The 23,842-nt window shown below is 37.5% G+C and overlaps 1 protein-coding gene across 1 annotated transcript in view; it reads right to left on the bottom strand.

Moving 5' to 3' along the window:
* Nucleotides 1-23,842, bottom strand: part of COL25A1 (collagen type XXV alpha 1 chain) — a 467,388-nt gene that overhangs the window by 152,073 nt on the left and 291,473 nt on the right. Inside the window, exons 6-7 of the mRNA XM_049709644.1 lie at nucleotides 5,845-5,871; nucleotides 5,677-5,703 (exon numbers count right to left, since the gene is read on the bottom strand). Of these exons, the coding sequence (XP_049565601.1) occupies nucleotides 5,677-5,703; nucleotides 5,845-5,871 (54 nt within the window). The remainder of the gene's footprint in view (nucleotides 1-5,676; nucleotides 5,704-5,844; nucleotides 5,872-23,842) is intronic.

A 23,842-nucleotide genomic window follows, 5' to 3' on the forward strand; every position in this document is an offset into this window, starting at 1 on the left:
ACTGAGCCTGCGTGCCACAACTACTGAAGCCCACGCACCTAGAGCCCGTGCTCCGCAACAAGAGAAGCCACCAAAATCAGAAGCCCGCGCACCGCAAGGAAGAGTAGCCCCCGCTCATCACAACTAGAGAAAGCCCGCACGCAGCAATGAAGACCCAATGCAGCCAAAAATAAATGAATAAATAAATAAAGTAGTTCTGCCTACTGTTCAAACATTGCATGTCCTGGTTTTTCTTTTGAGTGCTCACTCTCTTCTTCCGATGCTCCTTTTCAGCCCACTCCCTCAGGGTGGATATTTCCTTTTTTTTTCCAAAGATTTTTTAAAAAACTAATTTATTTGATTTATTTATTTTTGGCTGCACTGGGTCTTCGTTGCTGCTCAAAGGCTTTCTCTAGTTGCAGCAAGCGGGGGCTACTCTTCCTTGTGGAGCGTGTGCTTCTCACTGGGGTGGATTCTCTTGGTGTGGAGCATGGGCTCTTGGTGTGTGGGCTTCAGTAGTTGTGCCTCGATGGCTCAGTAGTTGTGGCTCGTGGGCTCTAGAGCACAGGCTCAGTAGTTGTGGCACACGGGCTTAGTTGCTCTGTGGCATGTGGGATCTTCCCGGACCAGGGCTTGAACCCGTATCCCCTGCATCGGCAGTCGGATTCTCAATCACTGTACCACCAGGGAAGCCCCAGTGTGGATATTTCTAAAGTGGCTCTATGTTCACTCTTTCACCCTCCACTTTGCTCCCTGGGGTCTCAATTCTTGCTCTGGGGGTGTTCGGCTACGTAGCTGTTACCTCCAGCTGCAACACCACCTCAGAATTCTAGTCTCATATTTCCAACTGCTTGCTACATTATTCCAATGGAATAATTCATCAAGATCGCAAATTCAGCATAACTACGATTCAACTTATCATTTATCCTACTGACTCTTTTCTGGCCAACGTTATCAAGGAGTCAAGCCAGAAACCTCACCTCTAGCTTTACCTTCTCTTTCAACTTCAGCCCTTACATCCAATTAGCTATAAGACCTGTATTAAATTTTCACCTCAGTACCTTTTTGTTTTGTTTTGTTTTTTTTGTTTTTTTTTGCGGTATGCGGGCCTCTCACTGTTGTGGCCTCTCCCGTTGCGGAGCACAGGCCCCGGACGCGCAGGCTCAGCGGCCATGGCTCATGGGCCTAACCGCTCCGCGGCATGTGGGATCTTCCCGGACCAGGGCACAAACCCGTGTCCCCTGCATCGGCAGGCGGACTCTCAACCACTGCGCCACCAGGGAAGCCCCCTCAGTACCTTTTAATTTGACTACCTGACTGCTTCTCTTCTTCTTTTGTTAAAAGTTTAACACGATCACAACTTTAGCCATGGTCACAGATTTTGGATGTAAACCCAATGTAGATCAAATTCATCTCTCACCTTCTGCTTCAAGACTTCACTTTTATCCATTTCTCCTCTACTAGTATCAACCCTGGTTTTCCCTCTTTGTCTGCCCAGGTTTTTGCTTGGTGCTTGTGGCAAACCCTATTGATGACATGATGCAACTTTCCTTTTGAATCCCATTGCAAACATACAGCTTTCTCCAATATTCTGGTGACCCCTTTGGAATTTTGGCTTTGCCTCACCAACTTAGCCCCTCTCCACTACTGAGCTTCTCATTCTGATACTGAACTTTCTGCTCAGTGTGGCCCTGTACCTCCAATGATACCTGATGTTCCAGACTGAGCCAGACCATCCCCTCTGCTCATCTCTCCACTGAGGACTGGACATTATTCTCATAGTCCAGACTTTTATGACCTCGTCTAGATAATTGACATAGTTTCCTGGTCTACTTGGTCTCCATGCTTTCAGTCTCTTCCAATTTCTTTCCATACTGGACACTATTACCTTACACATTTTCATAAAGAACATCTGGTGGACTTCCTTGGTAGTCCAGTGGTTAAGACTCTGCACTCCCAGTGCAGGGGACACAGGTTCAATCCATGGTCGGGGAACTAAGATCCCACATGCCACACGGGCGCAGGCAAAAAGAACCAAAAAAAAAAAAAAAATCCAACAGAATCCCAGGCTCCTCCCTTCTCTGGGATTCAGGAAAAGAAAAACAAAGAATTGGTAATTACACTAAATAATCTAGTGGTAATATACAGCAAATGATATACTCAAAACTCTTCAGTGGTTCCTTATTGCCCACCACACTAGACATTCAAAATGCTCCATGATGTAATTTCAATAAAAAAATTTCAGCCTTATATGATACAATCTTTCCATATTTAACCTATTCCCTTGGCAAATGGAATATTGTTTTTCCTCAAATGAATCCTGTCATTTTCTGCTTGTATAATATTGTATGAACTATTTCTTCTTCCTGGAATATTTAATGCCTTGCTCTTCATCTAAGCTTTTAAAGATTACCCATGTATCAAGTCCTAGCTCAAGTGTCACCTTCTGCAGTTATTTTTTAAAATGGAAGAATGTTCAATTATCTAGCATCTCTTAGTACGGCTATTTAAGGCATATAACATAAAACCACATCGTTTTCTTATTCAGGCACCCATGAGATTATCAGCTGCTTGAGGGCAGTAATGATGAGATAATATTTTATTCTAACATTGAACAAATATTCATTAAGTCCTTACTGTTCTGGTGACGGAGGTATGAACAAGACAGATAGAAGTCCTTGCTCTCATGGAGTTTTTGTTTTAAGGAGAGGCATGTTTTACAGATAAGAAGCATCTAAGTAAATAAACAAAATAGGATAATCTCAGATTTAGATTGGGTAGTTAGGGAAGTTCTCCCCAAAGAGGTATTTGAGAGAAAAATCTCAATGATAAGAAGAACCCAATCACAAGACCAGAAAAGAGCAAGTAGAAAGTCATCAAGTCGGGAGTGTGCTGTGTTTAAAGAACACGTGGATGACAGAGTGGCTGGAGCACAGTGGGTGGAGGGGAAGACTAGTTCGAGATGAGGTTATAGAGGTAAGCAAGGGCCAGATCTTGGAGGCCAAGCAAAGTGATTTGGATTTCATCTTAACGTTTAAAACAGGGAGAAACATAATCTAATTTACAGCATAAAACGGTCTCTGGTTGCTGTTTAGGCAATGGATTGTACACGGTAAGAGTGGAAGCAAGATTAATTGGAAGACTACTGCAGTGATCAAGAACATGAGATGAGAATAGGTTGAATTTGCTGATAGTAGAGGAGAGAGGCAAGTGGACCCATTTATAGTCTCTATAGTATTAAGTAGGGTACCTTGAACACAGCAGACGCTCAATATATGTTGATAAATGTAGATAGTTTCACCTTCTTAATTTGCATTTTATCTTCAAATTTTTTCTGCTTTGATTCACATAATATGGCTTAATATATTCCTGTCTGGCACTTGGTGAGCCAAAAACAAAACAAAAAAGAAACGAAAAGAAAAGGACCTCACGTTCAAGAAAACAGCATAGATCCCAGTAGAAAGTCAGTTAACAAAGAACTAAAGTGATGTAAGTTCATATTGTTAAGTTAATTATGGAAAGAAATAAATTACTTGGAAAAAATGGTAAAACGTGGATTTCAAAAATCTATGCTAGGATGAAAATGGAAATGGTATTCAAATACAAAGATCTACATTTTAAAAAAGAGAGCCTCTGTCAGCATCAGCTGGAACAGTGTGCCCAAAGAGGATGTGGGTAAAATTAATTTTCATTAAAATTGAAGACTTTTCCAGTTCTAACTAACTTTTGATTTTTCTGGAAATGTAAAATCTTCATTTTGCCATCTTGATATGTGAATTTCCTAATAGGTAGCTGACACTACTTATATTAAAATTCTAAGATCACTGAATGTGACCTGCCTTGTTTCTAAATTAGGAATCTGAGAAAAGACAGGCAATTCGGTAAGTTCTCATGCTCACATTCATGTATACTTCCTAGGACATTTAAATTTTTATCCATAAAGATTCATCCTACATTATGAATTCAATCCAAATTCCTTCAATACAAAGCAAAATCCAAATGAAAATGGGATCAATTTTTACCACTTTCCAGCTAAAATGCTAAGTGGCCCCTGAATCGTGTGAAACTTGGCCCCAGTCAGTGTGAAAACTGGCTGCAATCTGTATGAAAGGCAGTCTGGGTTGTCAAAGTAGTTCATGAACTTTGGCCACACTTGCAAGGAACCTGGTCCAAGTCTTAGTTTGTAATGCAACATGAAACAAGGTGAATTTCACATGGTTTCGGGTTTCCTCCTGAAAATTTGGCCTAGCTTTATAATCAATCATCACTTTTTGAAACGATGAAAGCCAACACACCTTTTTGAAACTGAGGGCTGTGTGCACACTGATGACAGCTAAGCTGTGAACCACCCTTTCACTTCCTTTGCCAAAAGAAGATTTCTCAGAATAGAAACAGTTTCCCTCTTACCTGGAAAGGGCAAGTTGAGTGATTTTGATATTGCATGTAGAAAGAAATAATACACAATACATGGAGACATGCCATGTGAAATAATCACCACATACGGAGCAAGTGGCTACATTCTAATCGTTTAGGGTTATGAGAATTTTATTCCATTCACATCCATGACAGATATCATGATGTTTAATCTCCTTGACCATTAAGATAAACTTTGAACTGGTCATCAGGTAGAATAACTGCCATGGTGACTATGTTGAGACGTAGTCATTATCTCTATATGAAGAAATGGCGGAAGAATAGGAAGGAAAGTAAATCACGGCATAATTTTCATCTAGTTTAATAAACAGGAGGGACAAGACTACAAACCTTTCAAGTTTGCACTGACCACATCTTTTGCAATAAAACCTCTACTGCGGTGAAAATGAATTCAATAATTAACTTCACAGACTGCATTTTACAAAAAACCTACACAGTGTCTGTTTTCAACCTGAAAGTTTTAAATGTGCTTTTCCACTGTAAGAAATGACTCTCTTCAACCAAGTACTCGCTTTTGTGCATAGTGACACGAGAAAATCGAGAGGTATGTTTGCACGGAGCCACTACATCATTGGAACAGCATGTCTGAACATTTGGGTAATAAGGCACAGATGTGAAGCAGAGGACTTGGCACTACCAAGGTAACAACAAAGCATTCACCATTGTCTTACAATGGTTAAAGGAGCCACATTTGAGAAGAATAAAAGAATGCCCCTCCTCCCTGGAATGTTAACTTATATTACACCTTTTATCTGCTTAAAAATCTATAAAGAATAAGAAATTCAAATAAGTATTATTCAAACTTATGATGAACAAAAATAGAAAATGCATTAATATTTTCATCTCTAATACAACATATTTATGCAATAGCACATAAAGTTTAACTGCAGAAAAAGGCCAAATTCAATAGGAATCCACATGGCCTCTATATTACAAAACAACGTATACAAATCTGAAGGACCCAATAGTCAATGGAAGGGTGGTGGTTGCTGACTTTCAGTAGTGATTCTGGCCCTTAATCAGTAGGAATCATTATTGTAGAGTGTCCTATTTACAGGTATCAAGTTAAGATAATGCAACAAGATACAAACATTAGTTACAATTAAGGCTATTTCAGTTATAAGTGGTATGGTATTTTTGTCAGCCATTACTAAACCACATGACACCAAGGCAGTTACGAAGCCAGGGCTACTTTAATTCAATGAGTTTGGAGCTGAAAACTATTAATAATTTTCTGCCCAGGATTGGAAGAGTATAACTTACCCGAGGTCCCTGATCACCCTGTTCTCCCTGTAGAGTAGGAAAATGAGAAGATAGTCTTAGAACAAAGTCTGTAGATGCTCATTAAAAAGATCTAAATGTAACATAGTATAAGTCACGCCTGTATGGATTTCCACTAAGTTAATTTGTTCCTGCTACACATTTTCTTACCTTATCACCTTTTGGACCAGGAGGGCCCTGAAATAAAGAGAAAAAAAACATATTTTAAATAAATTTCAAAATATATTGTAGCTTAAATAGATAGGCTAGGGTTAGTCACAAGATTCATGCAAAGGGCACAGAGTTGTACCTGTCAGTGAGGTTTCTCAAGGAATTTTAGGTTCTAAACTATACTTGTAATATGGTTAGAATGTGAAAATGGTATTATATACATAAACAGGAAAGTATACATATCATAAGTATATAATATGCTGAGTAAATTTTCATAAACTAAACACACCTACTGAAAGTAGAACCCAGCTAAAGGAACCCAGAAGCCCCTGTTGTGATGTTCCTTGTTACTGCTTGCCACCAACAGTAATCACTATTCTGACCTCTGGCAGAATAGATTAGTTTACCTGCTTTTGTACTTTATATAAATGTACTTATATAAATAGAATCATCCATTATGTGTTTAGCCTCTTTTCTTAGTGTGTGTGAAATTCATGCAAAATTTTGTGTGTAGTTGTAGATTGTTTGTTTTTACTGATTTATAATATTCCACTGTGTGAATAAACAATTATTTATTTATTTATCCTACTGTTAATGTCCATTTGCTTCCAGGAGTTTTTGGGTCTTGGTTATTACAAATAGTGCTGCAATAAACATCCTAGTATATGTCTTTCGGTGAAAAATTGAATACATTTCTGTTGGGTGTATATCTAGGAGTGGAATTGTTACATTCTAGACAATACATACATTTGGATTATTAGTTAGTAGATATTGCCAAATAGTTTTTCAATGTGGTTAACAATTATACTTCCATCAGCAATGTATGAGAATTTTCAGTTCCTCTATATCATCACCAATACTTGGTATTTTCCATCTTTTTCATTTTAGACATTCCGGTGGGAGGTGTAGTAGTTTCACACAGTGTTTTAATTTGTACTTCTCCAGTAATTAAGTTCAACTCCTTTTAATAAATGTATTGGCCATTTTGCATCCTAGCCCATAAAGTGTCTGTTCACATCGTTTTCTATTGAGTTCTCCTATTATTTGCTAGAGTTCTTTACATATTATACATTGTATTGACAGATAGACAGATAGGAGTTCTTTACACACTCTGAATTTGAGTCTTTTGTCAGAAAAGGATATATTTATTACAAACATATTCTCCCACGCTGCATATTGTGTTTACATTCTCTTAAAGATGTTTTTGATGAATAGAAGTTCTTAAACTCAATTTAACATTTTTTCTCTTTATGATTATCTCTTTTATTGTTCCACTTAAGAAATCTTTGCCTCCTTCAAGGTCATAAAGAGGTTCTTCTATGTTTGTTCTAAAAGCTAAAAGCTTTATTATTTTATCTTTCATATCTAGATCTGAATTCATGGAGAACTGATTTTGTGAATGACGTGAGGTTAAAGTCAAGATGCTTTTTTTCCCCGTGTGGATATCAAATTAACCCAATACCATTTATTGAAAATGCCTCTTTTCCCCATCACAGTACAGTGTTACCTTTGTCATAAATCAGATGACCATATATATGTGGGTCTTTTAGGAAATTTCTATTTTGTTGGACAGTTGTCTATTCTTAAGCCACACTGAGATTTTCTTTACTTTTGAACAAAAATACTAGCAGGAAACATGAATTCTAGAGGCATCAGTATTTTTTTTTCCTAGCTCTTAAAGATGAAGTCATGTCTCAGGGCTCAGCCCACCTGCAGAAGTGGAGCATTTCAGAGTTACCTTCAATCTCTCACCTTCCTTTTCAGCAGGGTTGGGAGACAAGGACAAGTCTAGACAGGAGTAAAGCCAAGGTCCTAACAAAGTACCCCTTCTGAGGTCCCAGTGGGGACTGCTATCTCAATTCAGGTGGGAATGTAAGAATGCTCCACCTACCAAGATGCCTGCTGCTAAACACCAGTTGCAGAGGAGCTGTACCAAATTCCCATTCTCAGTTGCAGCAATTTTAACAGCTGTGAGGTTATCATGACATTAACAATAACAGGAACATCATGTCTTGTATTTTGTATATTTTACCATCAACAAAGAACTTTGACCTGTTACTGCATTTAATCTTCTCCCAACCTAATGAGCAAAGTTTTATGATATTTCTTTTACAGATGTCAGAAATAAAACTCAAAGATTATCAAGGTTACGCCTCTTGTAAGTGAGTTAGCCAGGACTTTAAGCTAGTCTGTGTGACTTTAAATGCAGTGCATCGTGATGCTAAGTGTTAGGGCACAGCTCTAGAACTAGATTCTCAGGAAGACTGACAGCCATGTATCTGGTGCCTGCTTTCAACAGGTGCCCTCTTGAATGCCTCCCAATTGCCTTTTTCTTTTTTTTCTTTCTTTCTTTTCTTTTTTTTTCTTTTGGCCGAGCCACACAGCTTACAGGATCTTATTTCCCCAACCAGGGATCAAACATGACCCCTGCTGTGGAAGCACGGAGTTCTAACCACTGGACCGCCAGGGAATTTCCCCAATTGCCTTTTTCATAGTGTCACGGACAGTGGCCTCAACATCTCAAGTTCAAAATGCAGGAAAGAGGAATTGTAGAGCATCTGGGAGAGGGAGAGGGGGCCAAGATAATGGAATCAACTAAACAAATCCTTTTCTTTCTTAACTCCCCAAATAATTTTGCCACTAAAAAGGGGAGCTATTTTAAGAACATTTTTCTTAATGTTTTCGGCGAATCAAGTAGTGAGTCATGAGTACAGCCTGTCTGTGTACCTCTGTAAAATTAAGTTTAAGAAATTTATTGGTCATTCTTGACACGCACAAAATGCTCACTAATGCTCTACAAGTAGGATTTTATTTTTGGTGGGGCAGAGTCAACCCAAAGAAAAGAATGAGAGGACACCTACCATCAAGTTAAGAAATGCAGTGGAGATCCTGGTCTTGATTTAATTAAGTAGCATGTTCAACTCTAATTAGATCTTTATATACATTTGGTGGATGCCTATGAAGAGTTTGGCAATGTTCTAAGCACTGGTAGAGGATATGGTGTGACATGCTGATTTAGAAAAGCTAAAAGGCTGTTCTAGAAAAGCTAAATAGCCTGTTGCCAAAGTCAAACACTTCTCCTATACTGGTGTTAAGAAAAATGACCCCTAGAAAATCCAGCTACTGTAAGGTCACTTACAATTATTGTGGACTTGTCCCCAGCCCCTCTCCCCTACGCCCATCAAAAGCTTCTCCTCTTTAAAGTTTAGTTTGCTTTTGCTTGTGAGATTTCAGAGGCCAAGGCTCTCATTGTACCAGTCCCCCAAAGGGACCTTGTTAGGTGATACGGCATGTTTGAGTTCAAAACTTTTGTGAAATTATTTTACAGTGGAGAACAGAGATGAGTCTTTTCCCCAAAGTCCAATGACTAATGCTAAAGCCACATGTGTCCTCTAGAGCTCTTTAGACAGCTTGCCATAAGCAAGGATGCTTAATTCATGAACACATGAAAATTTGCATTTACAATTGAGTAATGAATACTGCTGCTTCAAAAGGGGGTATTTTTGAGTAGACAGAATGGCGTCCTGGCACCTGCCAGCTCAATGCAGAACCGAAGCAGAGGTCAACCTCCATCCACAGCTGTGGCGGCTGCTTCGGACACTCCAGGCCCCACTTGTGCTCTCGGGTTTAATGGCAGGTGTTTTCTTCTGCTCTGAGTAAAATCCCACTCTTATTTCTAGGCTGGACCCTTTCATTGCAAACATGGGTTAAATATGTAGAAAAACGTGAGCTACCGTACTAAGCACAGATAGTATTTCAAAATTTTGGAGCCATGATTCTTTTTAAAGTCAAAACATTACAATCGAAAGAAAGGTTTCTTTGATTATTAACTTTTAAAATTAAAGCTGGGGCATGATTGAAGTTATTTTTCTTTTGTCTTTAGAGTAAAGCCAAACAAAACTCTCTGGTATTAACTACAGGATAGGCAGCAATACAAATTAATGAATTATTTGAATCAGAGAGTATTTTCCACTGGCATTTTGCTGCTTCCAACTACACCAAGTTAACGATCTAATATTCAGTGGACATATATGTTGTCCAGGTATCAGTATCAGTGGCTGGTTGTTAACTATTTGAAGGTAAAAGCCTGTTGCTAAAACAAGGTTGAGGTCAATGGGAAGGAAATATGGTAAAATTACTGGTCACAATTAACTGAATAGTGAGTCACAGCCTCATATGAGGCTTCTTTTCGGACTCCTGTCCTTCTGGTCTGGTCTGGTATGTTGGAGTCAGATCTTTTATAATGTCCACTTTAATAAATAAATAAGAATACTTGAAATGATCTTTCTAATTAGTTTTACATAATTAGCTCTAATTACATAAATTTCAAAGGTGCTAACAACATCTTTATTATTAGTGTTGTTAGTAGTTGGAGAGTTTCTTTTAGAGAGTTGTTAAAGTGTTATTAATTTACTACCAAAGTATTTATAAATTTCAGTGGCAAACTTCAAATTAGCTCCTATTCAAATGACTTCAAATACAGAACTTAGTAGCAACCTATTTGTATCAAGACTTTAATGTGGGCCTATAATAATTTTAGTCTCCTGAATTCTATTTCTATCCAAACAACTAAGGTTTTAGCTCTTTTTCCATGCACTATTATCTATTTCAATTAAATGATAAAAACCAAATTAAAAGCACAGGAATAAGAGGAACAATAAATGAGATTCAGGAAAATACTGGATTTCAATCTACATAAAAGTAATTGAAATATAGCTGGAAAAGACAGATATAGTCATAGGGGTTGGATGGCCCAATAAAGGACTTTTACTCACTAGAACTGTAAATTTTGTCTACTTTGAACTGGCAACAGCTAAAAAGGGAATGATTTTTACATGACAGCAATCATGAAAACAAAATTAAATTCCGCTAAAGGCAGAAAAATGGAAAGGGAGTAAACCCTGGAAATTCCTGACAGCCAGAGCTGCTGAAATATGAATGAAGTTACGGTTTCTATCCCAGAGAAGTGTAGGTCATTTGTATTTTTGAAATATAACAATTCTTGTTCTGATGAATCTCTGCATTCCTGTAGAATTATGAGGAAATGCAAGTTTCATATTCTAAGCGTTTATGGCCAACTATCAGCCAGACAATGTGCTCTGAGTCTGGAGGATGGACGTGTAAATATAATTATAACTAGTGGAATAAATGCTGTGTTGTAGGAGTACAGAGAGGAATGACGGTAGGAGAGCAGGAATTAAAAAGATAACATTGGAACTGGCTCTTGAAAGTTGGCCGGGATAAGGGGAACTGGGGAGGAGTGAGGCTGTTCAGGCAGAAGGGATGAATGTGCAGACGTGTGAGAGGACATCCTGCCATCGGATGAGGAGTTCAGAGTGGTAAGAACATATGTGGTGTGGAGAGTGGAGATGGGGAATAGCAGGAAAGAGATTTGGGAAGACCGGCGAACAATACCCAGGTCCCTGGGCTGGATTCTGTCATCGATTTTACAAAGGGGTGCCGAGATCAAGTGTGCCTTATGGAACTCAGAGAGTATGGAATGCTATTCTTCTTAGGAAGTTGTTGCCTTGGTCCAAGGGAGAGATGGCAAAGATCTGAATTAAGATCACGACAATCAGGACACAGGAAAAGTTATAGATTTACGAGAAATTTCTGAGGCAGAACCGACAGCAAAGTTAACTGATTGGACATGGGGGCCATTGACAGATCATCAACATGGTTGAAGAAGTTCTGTTCACTTGAAGTTCACAATTTAGTGCATTTGAAGAAAAGTGCTGGCCTAAGCTGATTCAATCCTGATAAACACAGCAGCTCCAGAGCCAAGTGAACCATATAAAGTGTGAAATCTAGTTTTAGGGATGTTTTTCAAATCCAAGCAGAGTATTAGCAGAGTTGGCTGACCTAATCAGAAATAGCTGAGAGAGAGAGAGAATTCTCTATCATCACTGTTAGGTAAAAGGAGCATGGGTGATAATATAATATGGCGGCCATACTGTGCTGCCACCATGCAGAAGCCATCCTTCTTCTAATGTTAATTTATGAACAAAGTACATTCCTTTCCTCTACTTTTTAAACTGTAAACTTAACATGGAATTACTATATTTTAAAAGCCATAATTTCCTTAATCTTTTAAGGATAAAGAAGACAGGGTCTGCTGCATGGCCGTTCTCTAGAAGCACAGCACAACCTCAGTAGCCAATGCATGTCTGATGTCTGTGTGCTCAGGAACCCTTGCAAACATTACTTTATCAATACTCACAGTCTCCCAGGGAGGAAGGAAACACAAAGTATCCAATGTTCCCTTGAACAGTAGGATAGAAGCCTCAGTTCTACTGATGGCAAGATACGTCCCTGACTGTATCATTAACTTGGCCCATTGTGCCAATGAGATAGATACTCAAATCACATAGGCACGAAGAACCTGAATTTGCTACCTTGGTTCTTAGCATGTATCTGAAACTGCACAAACTCATACTGCAAATAGTATTAGCAATGGAAAAATCTACTACTTAGTGGAAAAATAGGGACCCTAGCTATTTACATGTGGATAAATCTACCTTGCTTCTGAATAAATTGCAGTTAGCATAGGTTCACCTCTGACTAAAATGTGAACACGTGTTCTTCCAAGTGTATGCCTCAACCTTGAACTCATATATATCATTTTCCGCTTTACTGGCATAATATATTTTTAGGAACATTTCTTTCTCAAATCACCAATTTTTTTGTTTGTTTGTTTCACAGACTTCCAACTTTGCAAATAACTTCAGCTAGTAATGTGTAAATTTAAAGCTTTTTATGGAAAACGTAACGTGAAAATGTACGAGTTCCTATACATAAGTATAGATCAGTGTGTGTGTGTTTGTGTGTGTGTGTGTATGTGTGTGTGCTTCCGTATAATTTCTTTTCAAATGCTACAGAAAAGAGTAAAAAATAAAAAGGAAAGTATAATTTGGGGGAATTATTTTAAAATAAAATACATAAATTATCTTGGTGATTAAGAGCTCAAGGTTTAGAATCAAACAGATCCAGACTGAAATCCTGGTTGTGATCACCTGTGTGATCTTTAGCAGATTAATTAATCTCTTTGAGCCTCAGTTCCTTCATCTGAAAAATGGGGAAAACAATGCTTACTCTTTGCTTAACTGAAACACTGTCCACAAAGCAACTTGTAGAATGCCTGATCTACTAATGGTAATGAGTTTGAAGCACACACTCAGTATTTTAAATATTTTAACCATGCTAAACATAAAATAAAATTTCTTTTTCAGATACTTGACCTGAGGATGAAGAAAGTAAACATATTGATTTCCTAAAATCAAAAGGCAATGCGGTGAGAAATGTATTAGGTGGAAGGTTGAAAACATTTCAAGAATATGTGGGTTTAATATAGTTTACTTCAATGTACAGGAAATATTACTAAACGAAACAAAGCAAAACAAAAACACTTAATTGTTGTTTTAACCATACTACTTTAATGACTAAACAAGACTAAACTTTAGGCCCTGGAACTACCTAGTCGCCCCTAGCATACAGTAGATAATCAATTCTCGCTGAATCAAAACACCCAGAAAGACAAGAATGCAATAAAACTCTCCTGTGTTCAAAGCAGCAACATATAAAAGAAATATACAAGAACCAGATTCAATGTTGCTGCAGAAGAACCGTGTTCATTATAGTGTCAAACTCTGCTAAGCCAGGGAAGGGAATTACAGCTATAAACAGATTTATAGCTTCAGACTTTACACCTTTTGTTTTGCATTGAAGATTAAAAGAAACCAAGCAGAAAAGGGGGTCGGTATAAACAGAAATTTAAAATATCAAAACCAGCCCCGCTTATTGAGAAGCTACTTTTTACAGCTCTTATTTTCCGGGCATTTTCTGTAGTAAGATGGTAACTATATGTTCTTTTGTGATGTCAGCTGAGCCTTGAACGAGGGACTATACGTACCCAAGATCAGTCTTAAATCATAAGCAGCTGTCATAAGGAAACAATTAGTGAGGTCTAGCACTAAAAGAAAATTTAGAAAAACCAAACATTAAAAAAGGACTCTTGAAAGTTAGGCTGATGTAGCTCAATGGACTTAAGGGCTTATAAAACAGCAGGAATCAGGGAAGCTCACTCTGGCTTTCTTTTCTAACACAATACAAATCAAAGACAGCCAAATTACTTCTTCTGCCAATCATAACCAAGAGGTCCCTTCTTTCTAGAATCATTCCTTACATCTAAATATTTTAAAAGATTGCTAAAACTTTTTATTTGTTTAACTTTGCTTTTTTTTTTAAACTTATTTTTAAGAGGTCAAATAAAATGAACTCCATGGTGAAAGACTTGGAATCCTAAACATTCCTTTTGTGGAAAGAAAGTATCAACTTGCTCTCTAAATGCCCATAGTAGCCCCTGTGATTTTGCAGCTAATGGTGTAAACTATCCTATAATACTCTTAGCGTCCTCAATATAATTCAAAGGTATTCAGAGGTAACATCCATCTTTAAACCTGGAGTTTAATTTACAATCATTTATTTCTTCATGTTGCCTACTATACTGTCCCCAAGTAATTTTCCCCAGACTATTTAAGAAAGCCTGGTTTGAAGGTCACTTTGATTCTTGACTTCACTTGTAGTATCTCATAGAGCAATATTGATTTTGTGCAGGGCAACTGAATACAATCCAGGGATGAGGGTAGGATGTCCCCTTTGAGTCTAACGAGATACACAGAAGGGATGGAAAAAACAACTGTCAGATGAGTCTGGGAGATCCTGAACCTCAGGGTTCCTCTGTGGTTCCTGAGCTGCCTATGTAAATTAGAAGTTCAATCTCCCTCATTCTCAGCTGATGACTAAACAGAGCAAAAGCTTTAATGTAAGCTTCTACATCTACCACACTCTCCGTCTCCAGATTTTCTTGTATCTTCACCTCCTCTCTCCTGGGAGTGAAGGGACTATCATACCTATTCTCCCCACCCTCGCCCTGCTCTTCGTTGCTGTTCTCACTTGTCTCTTCAACAAGTTCTCTTGGCTTAATTTCCAAAAGATACAAATAGCTCATACAACTCAACAGTTAAAAAAAAAAAAATCAAAAAATGGGCAGAAGAAGACCTAAACAAACATTTCCTCAAAGAAGAAATACAAATGGCCAAGAGGCACATGAAAAGCTGCTCAACATCACTAATTATTAGAGAAATGCAAATCAAAACTACAATGAGGTATCACCTCACACTGGTCAGAACGGCCATCATTAAAAATTCTGCAAATAACAAATGCTGGAGAGGATGTAGAGAAAAGGGAACGCTCCTACACTGTTGGTGGGAATGTAAGTTGGTACAGTCATTATGGAAAACAGTATGGAGGTTCCTCAGAAAACTAAAAATAGAATTACCATAATGATCCATCAATCCCACTCCTAGGCAAAAATCCAGACAAAACTCTAATCCAAAAAGATACAAGCACCCCTATGGTCACAGCAGCACTACTCACAATTGCCAAGACATGGAAACAACATAAATGTCCATCGACAGGTGAATGGACAAAGAAGATGTGGTACATATATACAATGGAATACTATTCAGCCATAAAAAAGAACAAAATAATGCCATTTGCAGCAACATGGTTGCAACTAGAGATTATCATACTAAGTGAAGTAAGTCAGAAAGAGAAAGACAAATACCATATGATATCACTTATATGTGGAATCTAAAATATGATACAAATGAACCTGTCTATGAAACAGAAACAGACTTACGGACATAGAGAACAGACTTGTGGTTGCCAGCGGGGAGGGGGTTGGGGGAGGGATGGAGTGAGAGTTTGGGGTTAGCAGATGTCAGCTATTATATATCGAATGCATAAACAACAAGGCCCTACTGTATAGCCCAGAGAACTATATTCAGTATCCTATGATAAACCATAATGGAAAAGAAAAAAAAAATATATATATATATATAAAAGAATTGTATATATATGTATAACTGAATCGCTTTGCTGTGCAGCAGAAATTAATACAACATTGTAAATAAAGTATACTTCAATAAAGAGTAATAAAATAAAACAAAATAAACCCCATTATGGTTCCCTTGGATTCTTCTCCTTGGTCTCCAAACATGTTCATTCCCCCTCTCCTAAAGTCAAAGGAAAGAAAAGTTGCCTTTGCCCTCCATTCCCCCATTCTAAGGTCGTGACTTCTTACCATCTCCATTGAACTTCCCTAAGTAATAGACTGGTCACAGAAAGAAAGGAAATTGAACTTGAGGGAAGAGAAAGTAAGTAGCAGAGTAGAAGGCATATTTTTACATTCTAGGTTTGGGAAAAATAAAGTAACATGAGTTGAAATACATATTGATCTTGAGGGCATTTCTTTCCATTAAGAAGAAGAAAGCTGAGCTATGGGAAGGGAAACTGCTGAGCCAGTCACTGGGGCCCTGGAAGGGAGTCACCCTGGGCTAAACTAAAACTAAATAAACCACAGCTTTGAGGAGGGAGGGTTGACAAAGCCCATAAATGTCAAGATTGCCCAGATTTGTTTCTAAACCTTTTGTCTTTTCACTTTACTCCCTTCATCAGCTATCAAATATACTATTTGGCTTTACCTATTACCTGAATTATGTCCTAAATTCTTTTCCAAGCTGCAATCCTGCATTCTCAACTGCTCACCAGATGTCTAAGCCAAGAGAGGCCATCATCAGCTCAAACTCAACATTTTCCAACCAAACTTCTCAGTTTCTACTGCAAGCCAATCATGACTTCTGACTTCCCTATTTTTGTTTAACACACTGCTACTCCTGCAAGCCTAAAAGCTCAGTGTTACGTTTGATTCAGTAAATAGGATCTATTAACAAGTCCTATATTCATCCTCCCCAAAATCCCTTGAATATAGCTTTCCATGTTTGTTGCTAGTTCCCTTGTGCCTGGAAAACAAGAATAGTCTATAAGCATCTTTGGTCTTCCTTTACTCTACTTCCTCTTACATTCTTTTGGCAGGCTATGTTTTCTAAAGTGCATTTCTAAACATATCATTCCTCAGCTCAAAAAACATCAATGGCTCATTTGTAATCCACTCTGAGAAAGTTGATATAGGCAATGAGCCTCCATGGATGCAAAAGCTATTAGGTGACAGGTTTTGGGAAAGCAGGCCAATACCACTGACCTGCCAATCAACCAAATATTTTATGCCTCTTGGTATGATGAAATAAGAAGCATATTACACCTTTATAAGAGACTCTTTCTGAACATTGAACCAGAACCTAATCAAACCTCTAAATAGAACTTGCAAAAGATATTTACAAGAAAAACAGAAGATAAGAGAATAAGTTCAAAAGCACCATAAAGAAGTCAGACCAATCCAGAATGCGGGGCATTCTATAAATAGGATGAATGCCCTGAAAAAACTGATGACATGAAAACATAAAAAGAGGAGGAAGATGACTATAGAATAAAAGAGACTGAAGAGTTATAGTAATTAAATTCCAAGTGTGGGCTTTACATCTTGATTCAAACCATCTATAGAGACATTTTTGAGATAATTGGGGAAATTTGAATACAGACTGGGTATGATGATATTTAAAGAGTTATTATTAATTTTATTAGAATCAATAATGAAGTGATGGGTATGTTACAGAAAGGTCTTATCAGTTAGAGATTCATATTTCAGTATTTGCAGATGCAATGACATGATATCTAGGTTTTGCTTTTATATACATCATCAAAAAAACAAAGCAGGGCTTCCCTGGTGGCGCAGGGGTTGAGAGTCCGCCTGCCGATGCGGGGGACACGGGTTCGTGCCCCGGTCCGGGAGGATCCCACGTGCCGCGGAGCGGCTGGGCCCGTGAGCCGTGGCCGCTGAGCCTGCGCGTCCGGAGCCTCTGCTCCGCAACGGGAGAGGCCGCAACAGTGAGAGGCCCGCGTACAGAAAAAAAAAAAAAAAAAAAAAACAAAGCAAAACAAAATAAACGAGAGGAAGGGATTCATGAAACAAGATTAGTCTTGGATAATTCTTGAAGCTGGTTGAGGGGTCTAGGGCAGTTTATGACACTACTTTCTCTTCCTTTTAAATAAGCTTGAGAATTCCCCAAAGAAGTAGTTATATAATTAAAAATTTAGTTTAGATCACCCTTCTGATCCCTACCAAATAAAGTGTTAGCTTCTGCTTGTGTCCAAAGTCCTCTATTGTCTCATTTTATTTTATTTATTTATTTTCTATTTTTTTAAAAACTCTTTATTGGAGTACAATTGCTTTACAATGGTGTGTTAGTTTCTGCTTTATAACAAAGTGAATCAGCTATACATATACATACATCCCCATATCTCTTCCCTCTTGGGTCTCCCTCCCACCCTCCCTATCCCACCCCTCTAGGTGGACACAAAGCACCGAGCTGATCTCCCTGTGCTATGTGGCTGCTTCCCACTAGCTATCTATTTTACATTTGGTAGTGTATATATGTCCATGCCACTCTCTCACTTCGTCCCAGCTTACCCTTCCCCCTCCCCGTGTCCTCAAGTCCATTCTCTACATCTGCATCTTTATTCCAAAGTCCTCTATTATCTGCTTCTAACTTTCCTTTTCTGCTTTATCCCCCATGCCACCTCTCCCTCTATTCCCTTAAGGATCCTCTCCGCCAGTCAGCCTTGAATACCAGCTGTTGTCAGAATGCCCCTCACTCTCCTCACTTTCTGTACCTTTGCTTATGCCATTCTTTCTGCTGAATAAACGTCATCAGTTATCATTTTGCTTAGAATAACGATAGCACAACTTTCTTGAAACTTCTTACCTGGCAGTCTGAGCTATGGAGCTACTTGGAAAAAAACACAGTAGGAATCTGAGTTTCTGAAAGAAACATTAGTCCTTGCAGTAAAAGTCTCATCTTTGCCTCCTCTACAATCCCACTATCATTATTGCCAGTCATTGATGGCTCATCTCAGTGACCTCTCTTCCCTGAGCTTTACCTGGCCCTCTTTTGGATATGTTCCTTCCCTAGTTTTGAACTCCTAAAGCACTTGTAACTCTTTTAGAAAACTTAGCTCGTGCTCACTAGGTATAAGACGTATGCTTCATGCTAAACTACCAGGGCCCTTGAGGGCAGGAAGAGATCAATATGTAAGAGAGGGAAATGTAACAAATGCTAACTTTGGAGGCTTTAATGTATACAAACATAGGACCTTTGGCAGGTCACTTAACCTCTCTGAGCCTCAGTTTCTGCATCTGTAAGATGGAACAAACAATAGTTAGCTCATATGGGAGTAGTAGGAAGTAATTAAAAGAACATACGGTCTTCTGTAAATAGTATTTCCCTTCCCCTCCTCTCTTACTAATTCAAATGTGTAGTTTTGTACCTTATACGTGGTAAGTATCCAATAAATATATTAGCAGATTTCTTGCAACAGAGGTTTCTAACAGGACATCAGGGCCAAAAGTAATATTCTCTGAATAGCCTGTTGACAATCAGAAAGTCACAGATAACTGTATGTCCAACACGCTTCCAATGAATGCTTATGAGGATATGTTTGACTTCAGCTAGAAATTGTGCCTTTCAAGGTCACTACCATTTCTCATTTGTGGACTCATGACTAGTTCCAGAAGAGTTAACAGCAAAAGGAATAAACAACTTTGCACAGTCTCTTGAAGATGAAATGAACTCTGTTCAATGAAAGATTTTTTTTTTTCTCACATCTCAAACATGGGCAGATAGTTTTGGCTGTCTTCTCCCTCCTGCCTGTGACTCCAAGCTTTTAGAAAAAGTATATATTTTCTCTCTCCCCACACTTTCAATACTGAGTCACTTCAGCCATTGTTTAAACTAGGTTTAAATGAGGTCTATCCAAAAGAAAGAAGATAGAATAAAATGTTTCTGGAGCTATCTTTCTACCTATTATCTAATAGCATTCTTCCATTGTAATCTCTACACGATCCAAAGAATGTATTTTGTATGAAAAATATCATATCAATTGAAATATGACTGGAGATACTTAGAGAGAAAATAACTTTAGCCTATTAAGAATTCTCATAGGATATCAAAATTATCAAAGAAATCCATAAAAACATATGTGAGAAATTACATGTGCATATATAATAAACTTGAGAAAATTTATAAATAAAATTGTTAAAGTTTGAAACACTTCAAACTGAATTACTTTTAATTCACTGAAGAAATTTTTCTTTTTTTAAAAAACTTTTTATTGTAGTTAATTTACAATATTATATTAGTTTCAGGTGTACAACATATAAATTCGATATGTTTATAGATTATACTCCATTTAAAGTTATTACAAAATAATGGCTATAGAGAAATAAAGGTTTGTAGTTTAAGCCACCCAGTCTATGGCATTTGGTTGTAGCATCCTGAGCTAAGACACACATGTACTGATGAGTCCTGTGCTGAGCTATCAAGGGGGACTCTCTGCGGACCTTCTGAGCTCTCTCCATGTGGCTCTTTGCTCTCTCACCTGCCTCACAAATTCCAGCTGCCTTGACCTCCTCAAGGGTCAGAGACCACTCTGTTTAGGTGCTCCTTGCTGTGCTACAGCTGAGAAATTCTCTCCAGACAGTAGGTTTGGGTAATCTTAGGGTTCACCTTGTTTGTTTTCCTTCTCTGTGCTGCCTGTTGCCCAATGCCTTAACACTATTGTTTTACATATTTTTTTCTAGGAGCAGAAGTCTTACAGTATGTTAGCAAACTAAGTTTATACTGTAGATTCAATGTTCCAATATCTAGTAGGGAAAGTCTTCCCTCATTTTTCTTTTTATTTCAAAACATTCTTGGCCACTTGGCTCCCTTACTCTTTCATATGAATTGTAAAGCCAGCTTACTAAATTCCTTTAAAAAGTCCTCTTGGGTTTTGGATTTGGATTGAATTAAATTTATATAGTATTATGAGATACAACTGATATTCTTACATTTGCATATGCCTTGCCCTTGGATGGGGAAAATTAATATCATAAAATACTATGAAGAACAATATTTCTAAATAAAACTTTTCGATACCTTTAGAAAGAATTAGACACATAAATGTTTGTTTTAGATACAGAATATATACAATAAGTATATCTAACAGTGATAATCATTTTTCATGAATTTCTTAATTTTAAGATTAAACTACTTATCCTAAACCTCTATCTTTTGAGGCCATTATTCTGTTGGATGTTTATCCAAAAGAAGTATCACTGTAAGGGTAATATATCTTCATGGCTCTGTATCAGTGTGAATGCTTATGTGAGAAGGTATGTATGTAGGTGTTTAGATTTAATTATAACACTTATATGTGCCATACCCTGTTCCAAGTGCTTCATTAAATCATGTATTAAGTCAAACCAACCATCCTTATTTTACATTGAAAAACTGAAGGAAAAAAATAACTTGTCCAAAGTCAGGTAGCTTGTAAGTTGCAGACCAGGCTGTAAACCCAGGTGTCTGTCCATGGAGCCCATCTCCTTAACCGTATCCAATGTATTCCATATGCTCCTTTTAAAGTGGATTGTTGGGACTTCCCTGGTGTTTCAGTGGTTAAGAATCCGCCTTCCAGGGCAGGGGACGTGGGTTCGATCCCTGGTTGGGGAACTAAGATTCCCACATGCCGCAGGGCAACTAAGCCTGAGCATCACAACTAGAGAAGCCCACGTGCTGCAGCGAAGACCCAGCCAGCCAAAATAAAAAAAAATAAAATAAAATTTAAAAAGTGGACTGTTAAAGCTGATATTTTCAGTTCTTTCAGTCATTTCATCATCAAATGAATATAAAATTTTAGCTTTAAATCTAAATTATTAAATATATACATTTAGTCAACAAAACATTATTGTGCTTTTTCTATATATCAACACTGTATTAAAAAATTGAGATATAAAAATGAGTAAGTTTGGGGAATGATAACAGCTTCTATGTATGCAAATCAATGTCAGATTAATTATTCATGAAAGGCTTTATGTTACTCACCTTTATTCAGATAGAATTAAAAGGAATATATTTGGTAGAGAACAAAGCATAAAGTTGGCAAGAGAAGTTCTTCAATTAATTTCAGTAGGAAAGAATTCTAAGGTAAAATTAAACTTTGGGATAATGTTACACCAATTCAATACACAATTGACCATGTAAAAATAAAGAGATATGGTTATAGTAAAATAAATAAGCTGTTGTATTGTATGTACTCTTAATGGTATAAGCTATTTGGAGTACAATGGAGCCTTTCATATCACGTTAACCATTTACTTAACAAAATACCACAAAAACTAAAACATTAAGACTTTTATAATCATTCTCTTTATCACATAACCCCCACATAAAGTACAGATAATGGGGCATGATAATACTTTATCAGGTCTAACATGATTTATCCAGAATAGACTACATTACTAATTTAATATGACAGTTATATTACGTAGTGAGTAAAAGACTCTCTGTACACACACACACGAGCACACGCACATGCACACGCACGCACGCATGCATACAGTCACAGACACATGCATTTCAAATTTCTTGGAGAATGTATATGTCCTCCCCCTGCTCCCAAGTCAGGTTATATGGATCTGACAAAGGCTGGAACACAAACATGAAATATGGGAATTGCTAAAGTGTTAGGTTAGAAGGAGCATAATATATAATTAAAAACATATGAATGGAAAGCTAAATACTGTCCCTAAATATAGTATTTTTTTTCAGGAATAATTCCTTACAAGGCACACACAGCTTTATTTTGTAAATTTGAGTAAAACGCTGTGAAATGGCAATGACAACATCAGAACAACAACAAAAAGTAAAAAGGGATTTGGGGAAAAAAGGCAAAGTGACATCTTCCATTTCTTTTCAAGTGCATCTGAACAAGTACAAATGGGAGGCACACGCCTCCATGTGCAGTTGTCTGGTGGTATTTGCTTGTGGTTTTCTCTTGCATTTTTTTCTCACTGAGTAATACAGAATTACACCATGCAAGCAACTTTAGTCCTCCAAATTCCTAAGGGAACTATATCTCCTTTATGTTCACATGCAACTCCAAAGGGGAGTTATGAGGAGGGCTTTAAAATTCTAAAAATTTTATGCAAAGAAGCGCCCTTGGTATAGAAGGAGTACCAATCATTAATATAATGGTATCAATCATTAATATAATGGTTTCACTACTGAATATACTGATGGAGTTATTTGGGGTGAAGAGAAGGCCAATATATTTTATAAAGTGTGCAAGATAGAATCCTGAGCAGGTTTTTTTTTAAATACAACTAGTTCCTACAATTTGTATTAAATTATTAGTGGGAGAATATTATTGCTTAAGCAATGTGGTGTTACAACCACCATGAACTACTTTCTATAGCTGTCTTGATTGTTAAAAATCAAATCCAAGCTTTGAACTCTACAGATAAATTATTACAAAATAAAGTAATACATCATAAGTATAGTCCTGGGCTAATGCTATTTGTTTATTTTCACCAAAGATTAAATATCAACATGAATAAACTACTATCATGAAAGGAAACGAAGGCATCCAAACCATGTGGGTGTGAGATATTAACATTAATACCTGTTCAGAAAAATCTCAGAACTTAGAAACCTCAGGCCAGTTTTACATGGTATTATTGATGACTCATGGTATTATTGACTGGGCATTTAGAATTATTATCTCCTCCTCAGCTTCCTTTTCCTTAAGCTCTTGTATATACCATTTGAAACTCAATAAGATTTCTTGAACTTCTACTACATACAAGGAACTATGGTGTTGTGGAGGATAGTAAAGATTGAAGAAAGCATAGATCCCACTCTTGAAGATCATAAAAGCTAGTAATAAAGAGAGAAAAGATGTTTATAAATAACTATGATACAATAGAAAGAGGAAAGTGCCTGTCATGTACTAAACTGTATTAGAAGTTATACATGTGTTATTTCAATCCTCACACCCTTTGTTGGGATAAGACATGATCATCTCTGCTTTATAGATGGGGGAAATGAGACTCAGAGTGATTGAGTAACTTGTCCAAGATCACAGAGCTTCTAAGTGGAAGAGCCAGGGTTTGACTTATGAGTTGTCTGGCTTTGCTGTCTATGCCCCCTCTGTTTTAAGTGTA

This window comes from Orcinus orca, chromosome 4 (assembly GCF_937001465.1).
Source record: "Orcinus orca chromosome 4, mOrcOrc1.1, whole genome shotgun sequence".
NCBI lineage: Eukaryota > Metazoa > Chordata > Mammalia > Artiodactyla > Delphinidae > Orcinus > Orcinus orca.